The sequence below is a fragment of the Pseudoliparis swirei genome, chromosome 3 (genome assembly GCF_029220125.1).
Source record: "Pseudoliparis swirei isolate HS2019 ecotype Mariana Trench chromosome 3, NWPU_hadal_v1, whole genome shotgun sequence".
Taxonomy (NCBI): domain Eukaryota; kingdom Metazoa; phylum Chordata; class Actinopteri; order Perciformes; family Liparidae; genus Pseudoliparis; species Pseudoliparis swirei.
The window spans coordinates 2,265,696-2,273,689 of NC_079390.1; the positions used below are offsets into that span (position 1 = coordinate 2,265,696).

Sequence of the window (7,994 nt, forward strand, 5' to 3'; positions counted from 1 at the left end):
ACATTTATATTATCTTTTTTTATACATCTATATTATTTGTTTTTAAACATCTATATTATGTTTTTATACATTTATATTATCTGTGTTTATACTTCTATATTATCTGTTTTTATACATCTATATTATCTGTTCTATAGCTACTTTAATAACCACACAGTTTGCTTATTAATGAATGCAAATGTGAACTATGTGTTCTTTTCTCTTATGATACACGCCTCTATTGACATAAAACCACTTTAGACTAATGCAATACACAAATATATATATTTACTATAAGTATTAAAACCATAAAGTTAGCACTTCAGTTCTCTGAACTGGGGGACATTGTGTTATACACACGTCACGGTGCTGTGACCACCGTCATAGTCACATCCGGATAACTCCATAAAACAAGACATTCCTCAATGAATCACGAGCACGCGCTGAGGACACGAGGTTCCCACTTATTTGACACAGGCGCCCCCTGCCGTCAGTCTCCGGTATTGCAGAGAAAGTAGAGGATTAAAAAAATGTTAAAGAGTAGCGTACCTTGAAACTTCCGCTTGTATGCCACCCCGAACGTGTTTAATCAGCGCTTCTTCTCCTCCGTCGTCATAGTTTTTCTCTCAAACCAAACACTCTGCAGGAAGAAACGATCACGCCGCGTGTGAAGCGGAAGCGGTTACGCAACACGACTTCCGGTAAGGAACGCGGAAGCATAAAGTTTAAGGTACTTTTAAAGTACTTTTTTCGCCTTCAGATTGGCTAAACTGAAACGGCTGCAGATTAAATAAAGTTATACACAAGTAGTTTCTCTTTAGCTAAACTGTTGTCTGGTATTTAGTCAACATATGTGAAGTCAGCCACGGGCAAACCGCCCAGTTGGCAAGCTTCTCACCTTTTACTATCTAATAGTGGCTGTCAGAGCTCATTGGGCCCAGATGCACTGCAGGTCACGCTTTAACCGTTTCATTCAGACTAATTTTTGGGGAATATTAATTGACATTTAGAACCAGATACAAGCTTTTTATGATGCTAATTTACAGCATTGGGAGGCTCGTCTACATTTCCCTGCCGGTTTAAACTGAAACGGCTCTCTGGAAACTAATTTAGATTTCACGGGAAAGATATAAGGTGAAATAGCCCAAATCTCTAAAGGTCGGTAACTTTTTTTATCACCGCATAAATTCATCGTTGAGCCTTTTCATGAAAGGAGTCAAGGGTCAGGCGTGCTACTCTAACATCAGTCGTGACCACGGTCAAACCAGGAAGGCTCAGAGATAAGCAACAGTAAATATAGCAGTCGGGCGTAATCCACTTCCGTGTGTCTGAATATCCAGTGAGTGTTCATCTCGTGCAGCAGAAAGCGGAGGAGACATTGGAGATCAGTGGTCGAGTTTGTTCCCCGGAATAAATTTATTTCAGTTGGGACCATACAAACCTAGTGAATGACAGAAGTAGGAATATTTCTTTTACAGGAATGACATTGGTAAAGGTGGATGTGGAACATTTAAAAATGTAAAGACGCACAAAGTACAGCCATCGCCCAAACCCCAGGGCGAGACGCGATAGTTTGTTCCCATAAATAAGGCAGAATGTAGAGTCCTCAGGAATGGAGAGTCGTTACATTTAGCCAAATTGGACAGTGACGCGACAACGTGAAAAATTACATGACTTTCTTCAGCTCGTCGTACAACACGAGCACAAAGGCGCCGCCCATGCCTCGGATCACGTTGGACAGGGCTCCCTTGAAGAAAGCCTTGCCGCCTTCATCTTTCGCGATCTTGCGCCAGCAGTCCATGGTCCCGGTGTACATGATGTCAGCTGAGGAAGACGAGACAAGGAGTTAAATAAATGAGTGGAGCCTATATTATAGAGGCGTGGAATCCCAAAAAATATGGTTCCTGCTTAGTCCATCAATACATATTCATGCAACGACCATTCATTAAAATTAACTCACCTCCTTTGCGACCGGACTGCATCATCATACGTCTCCGGACCGTGTCGAAGGGATACGAGGTCAGGCCAGCGACAGCCGTCACACTCTGTGCAATCATCCAGCTCACCAATATGCTGTTGGACTGAGACTCCGGAAGCATACCTGTAAAACGTAAGACAGGGCAAAGTTACAGATCTCGAAGACAAACCAACGATGAGGGCAGTTCTGCAAGCGCTTGCCGCGGATAAAAACGTGCGTACCTTTAGCCGTGTCGTATATTCCGAAGTACGCAGCCCTGTAGATGATGATACCCTGCACGGACACGTTGAAGCCCTGGTACAGACCCCTCATGCCATCGGATTTGTAGATCTTCGTCAGGCAGTGTCCCAGACCCTTGAACTCTCTGCCGGCGCCGGGCTTTCCGACATCAGCGGCCAGACGGGTACGGGCGAAGTCGAGGGGGTACACGAAGCAGAGAGACGTGGCTCCGGCGGCACCGCCAGAGGCCAGGTTTCCGGCAAAGTACCTCCAGAACTGGGTACGCTTGTCGACGCCGTCGAGGAAGACCTTCTTGTACTTATCCTTGAAGGCAAAGTTGAGGGCCTGGGTGGGGAAATATCTGATGACATTGGCGAGGTTACCTCTCCAGAAGGAGATGAAGCCCTGCTCCTTGGGGATGCGGACCATGCAGTCGATGATGCCCTTGTACTGCATCTCCACGGTGATCTGCTGACTGGCATGCTGAACCTGGAGAATGAGGAAGAAAGATAAAGTTTAAAACGGGCAGAATAATCAACCGTTTAGCACACGGTCTCCTCGTTGTGACCTTGGTTTGTGTTAAACCTATAATCAAAAAAAGTGCTGCATTATCTAAATGATAAGAATTCGCATCAGTGCTGCTCGTGATTATGAAAGCTGTTTGTTGAGTCGTAATTCTCCCCCACTTATCTAAAAATATAAGATTTACAGCTTTCATAATTAATTATCTTTAGAGTAAGATGCTTCATGATTAATATAGGAGGGTTTATAATACATGTAGTGCCGGTTTAACAGAAAAAGGATGTAAAACTCTGAGTCACCGCCTGGGCCTAACATTAAAGACATTTCAGAGACAATTCAAGTCAAAATAAAACCGCAATGTCGTCTCGCTTTACTACACCATGAAACGGTAAGGGTGTACATTAAAACAGGTGTGCTGTCGTCTATATGTACGTAGTGTCCGAGTAGCGGTATGTGCGTTTGTCCTTTGTTAGATGACGTTACGCCGGCTAAGATTAACATGTGAAGCTAACAGCTAGCAGCTAGGCTCGTGTCGGTCATTTCCCTTCCGGATGATGACCGTAAATCATTTTAACCCCTAACCCTGAAGAGTTTCATTCATTCTACAGTCAGAATAGAGTGAGTTACGTTTCACTGAGCTTCTGGATACGTGATAAGTTGGATAAGTGCTAAAGTTTGTCGTAGCTCGAACACACAGAAGCTAACCGGCAACGTAGTTTTCTTTACCTGAAGGAGAAGCTTCACTCTCTCGATGGGAGCAACGGCTGTTTTGCAGATGGCAGCGGAGATGCCGCCAGCCAAGAAGTCCTTGGCGAATGATAAAGCTGTCTCAGTCATGTTTCGATGTTCTTGGTGTGCCTTTCAGATAACCAGTAAACGCTAAACCCCGCTGCCCTCTGCAGTTGATGGACCTGCACAGACGAAATGGCCGATTGTGTGGACGCGGTGCGGATTTATATACCGCGATATATCGCGATACCACAACGAGAACTGAGATTTGGACTGAGAGCCGATGGCCCCGACGTCACGCGGCTCTCCACCAATCAAACCGCAGGGATGGCGATGGCGTCATAATGCGTTTTTGTTTGCTGCGCACCAGGCGAGTAGATTATAATATTAGATGAATACAGGTGAAGAAACTACATTTAGACATAAATCCCGATGAGTTACTTCACGGGTCTTGTTCTTTGTTGACTTCGACCACACCTTCAGACCACTAAATACACCACTGGTTCCATATATGTGCTCTTTAGACTGTCAACAGGGTCGTAAAGGCTTTCAAGGACTTCCCATAGGCGTTTACCGAACTTCTCACAACACATATTACCTAACAGTAAATAACTCTAAGCAAAGTGACGACCGGTAGACATAATATATCATTTTATATGGTTGCTTTTTAGTGATAATGGATACCTCTGAATTATTTACAAAGTTCTAGTGTAACAGGTGAACCGTATCTTTATACACGAGGTGGACTGTGTTGGCTTCTGGACATTGTTCTAATAGGCTTAACACTTTTGTACGTAATGTACTTTTAGCACAATCCTGATGTTATTTGATGTTATATATTTTGTTTACAGTCTATGATCTGCACCTGCACCGGTGGCCCTAAAAGAGCTCACCTGTTTAAAAGATAAATACCATTTTATTGTGGTTGTTGTTATTTTTTGACAAAAGCTAAGTTGTGTTACCGTGTATCATAGATACCGACAAGCGCTTCATAATTTATAAAATATAGAGTTTCATTCATCCAGTTTAAGCTTGACCAAAGGTGTCCACTAGGGGGCGGCACGAGACCTAATGTCCCTCTCTCTATCTATGATAAACATAACTCCATAGACCTGTGTGCAGAGGTACATACGTTTTTTCTATCTATCTATCTAAAGAAACAGTATACGTGCTATTTAATATAGTTGTATGATCCAACAGGCCAATGAACCTGACATATTGCTGACTTCCTGTTGCACTCGAATTCTCAATGTCGTGACAATATGTTCTCGGTAATCATATATATCCTCGTGACCGTTTTTAAAACTACCTATGTTTAATTTCAAGCCTCACCAGACAACAGAACTGGAAAAAATGTTTTGGCTAAAAGCCCGCGATTGAATCGTTGTCTCCGGGGCCTTGTTGTACATTTAGTGTTCAGCATTCAACACACTACTCAGATCAGACTGTTCTGATTGAAACAACGGCTGCACAGAAAACACATTACGCATTGTATTTGGTCCCTTAATTAACACTCGTGTTTCTTTTTTCTCTATCGATCAAATTAAAGTTTAAAAAAAAGAGAAACAAAACAATTGTGTTGTGTTTTAACAGAATAAACCAATTGTCACAGGAGACTTTATCACTTGCAGGAGGAACCTGCGTTTAAGACTGCATCTACTGCATGTGGATGACTTTATAAGTTATAGGAGGAACCTGCATGTCAGGCTGCATGTGGTTAACTTTATAACTCACATGGAGGAACCTGCATTTAAGACTGCATCTACTGCATGTGGTTAACTTTATAACTCACAGGAGGAACCTGCATGTCAGGCTGCTTCTCATGCATGTGGATGACTTTATAACTCACAGGAGGAACCTGCATGTCAGGTCGCATCTACTGCATGTGGTTAACTTTATAACTCACAGGAGGAACCTGCATGTCAAGCTGCATCTACTGCATGTGGATGACTTTATAACTCACAGGAGGAACCTGCATGTCAGGCTGCTTCTAATGCATGTGGTTAACTTTATAACTCACAGGAGGAACCTGCATGTCAGGCTGCATCTACTGCATGTGGATGACTTTATAACTCACAGGAGGAACCTGCATGTCAGGTCGCATCTACTGCATGTGGGTGACTTTATAACTCACAGGAGGAACCTGCATGTCAGGCTGCATCTACTGCATGTGGATGACTTTATAACTCACAGGAGGAACCTGCATGTCAGGTCGCATCTACTGCATGTGGATGACTTTATAACTCACAGGAGGAACCTGCATGTCAGGTCGCATCTACTGCATGTGGATGACTTTATAACTCACAGGAGGAACCTGCATGTCAGGCTGCATCTACTGCATGTGGATGACTTTATAACTCACAGGAGGAACCTGCATGTCAGGTCGCATCTACTGCATGTGGATGACTTTATAACTCACAGGAGGAACCTGCATGTCAAGCTGCATCTACTGCATGTGGTTAACTTTATAACTCACATGGAGGAACCTGCATGTCAGGCTGCATCTACTGCATGTGGTTAACTTTATAACTCACATGGAGGAACCTGCATGTCAGGCTGCATCTACTGCATGTGGATGACTTTATAACTCACAGGAGGAACCTGCATGTCAAGCTGCATCTACTGCATGTGGTTAACTTTATAACTCACAGGAGGAACCTGCATGTCAGGTCGCATCTACTGCATGTGGTTGACTTTATAACTCACAGGAGGAACCTGCATGTCAAGCTGCATCTACTGCATGTGGATGACTTTATAACTCACAGGAGGAACCTGCATGTCAGGTCGCATCTACTGCACGCGGTCGACCACATGAAGGAGCTGTCGTGATGCCCGATGCGGTCAGAGTCCAACCTCCTCTGAGACATCCTGCCAGAGACCTGCAACTCCTGAAGCGAACCGACGGATTCATCTGCAAACACACTGTTGCAAAAGACGAATAACTCCCTCGATCTGCAATCAATTGTTTTAATAAAGCAGAGCGTTTAGTCGGGCTGCAGTGAGCGCTGCTGCCATGGTTACTGTTGATAACCGTGCCCTTTTACACGTTTACCTCGCTTGCGTTGCTGTTCTTTACTGCAAATTGTGTACTTCTAAAGAAGTGGTTCAGAGAAACATCAATAAGGGGACAAATTAATGATGAGTGACTTTTATTTGAAGACAACAGATCCGCTCTGCAGTCTATTTGATTTAGATGACGGGATTTAGTAGCCCGCTCAGCGCCTCTCCATGTTGCTCAGTGTCCATGAGGCGATAGATGGGCTTTGACTTCTTTATCGATCACCTCCGTCACCTTCAGATGGCAGAATGCAGCTGCCGTATGTCATCAAGCTCAAAACAATTGATTTAGTTATGTGATAACATCCTTGGAGAGAATAATAATAAAGAGGAGTGAAGCCTTTACCGTACGGTATCTGTTCATATGGATAAACACAAAGGAAGGTTGGCTCTCTCTCGAGGTCAGCCTGCGGCGTCTCTCGCTGCTCGGCGTCCCCTCTGGACCGAACCTTTCCACCCGCGGGTCAGCTGCAGCAGGACAAGTAAAGATGTCACCGTCACAGTCACATATGAATTTAAAAAGAAGGCTTTTTGGGCTGCACACTGGTCTCAAAGCAGAGGGGGAAACATATTTAAGACATGTAAGCTCAAGTCTCAAGGCGCCATGCGGGGGAGGGGGGGGGCAAGTCAAACCAATACTTTTAACCAGAAACATGGTTACATCACACAGGTCCAAATCAGCAGACATGTTGCTCTTCTTCAGCTCAAATATACACTACCGTTCAAAAGTTTGGGATCACCCAGACAATTTCGTGTCTTCCATGAAAAATCACTTTTATTGATCAAATGAATATAAAATATAGTCAAGACATTGACAAAGTTAGAAATAATGATTAATATTTGAAGTATTAATTTTGTTCTACAAACTTCAAGCTCAAAGGAAGGCCAGTTGTATAGCTTATATCACCAGCATAACTGTTTTCAGCTGTGCTAACATAATTGCACAAGGGTTTTCTAATCAGACATTAGTAAGGCGATTAGCAAACACAATGTACCATTAGAACACTGGAGTGATAGTTGATGGAAATGGGCCTCTATACACCTATGGAGATATTTCATTAGAAACCAGACGTTTCCACCTAGAATAGTCATTTACCACATTAACAATGTAGAGAGTGTATTTCTGATTAATTTAATGTTATCTTTATTGAAAAAACAGTGCTTTTCTTAGAAAAATAAAGTCATTTCTAAGTGATCCCAAACTTTTGAACGGTAGTGTATATATATATATATATATATATATATATATATTAGTATATACAACAACATAAGTTCAGTGGGATAATCAACGCCAGCAATGGAGATCAGCCTTTTTAAGGCAAATTATAAATATGATACTTGAGTTCTTGGTTGTGTTAGGAGCGTTTTAAAATGTCTTACTAATTATTGTGGCATACGTTGTGCTGTTTAATTAGATAGTAAACATTATTATATTATGTTGTCATTATCTTCCTGGTTTAACTTGAACCTTATCTGAGTGGGGTGTACCATTAAATCACAGTTTTTTCCA

At 42.8% G+C, this 7,994-nt stretch overlaps 1 protein-coding gene across 1 annotated transcript; it reads right to left on the reverse strand.

The window, feature by feature from the left end:
* Positions 1-1,364: 1,364 nt before the first annotated feature.
* si:dkey-251i10.1 (uncharacterized protein LOC100038774 homolog) lies at positions 1,365-3,609 on the reverse strand. Its single transcript, XM_056405958.1, has 4 exons — positions 3,425-3,609; positions 2,179-2,665; positions 1,940-2,080; positions 1,365-1,803 (listed from the first exon to the last, which is right to left on the reverse strand). Exons 1-4 carry the CDS (start codon positions 3,533-3,535, stop codon positions 1,646-1,648), a joined length of 897 nt encoding a protein of 298 aa, XP_056261933.1. The 5' UTR covers positions 3,536-3,609; the 3' UTR covers positions 1,365-1,645.
* Between the last annotated feature and the right edge of the window lie 4,385 nt (positions 3,610-7,994).

Coding starts and splice junctions, on each gene's coding strand:
- si:dkey-251i10.1 (XM_056405958.1), bottom strand. CDS start 3,535: ATGACTGAGACAGCTTTATCATTCGCCAAGGACTTCTTGGCTGGCGGC. Junction 2,666..3,424: donor GAGTGAAGCTTCTCCTTCAG/GTAAAGAAAACT, acceptor CTCATTCTCCAG/GTTCAGCATGCCAGTCAGCA. Junction 1,804..1,939: donor GCAGTCCGGTCGCAAAGGAG/GTGAGTTAATTT, acceptor CGTCTTCCTCAG/CTGACATCATGTACACCGGG.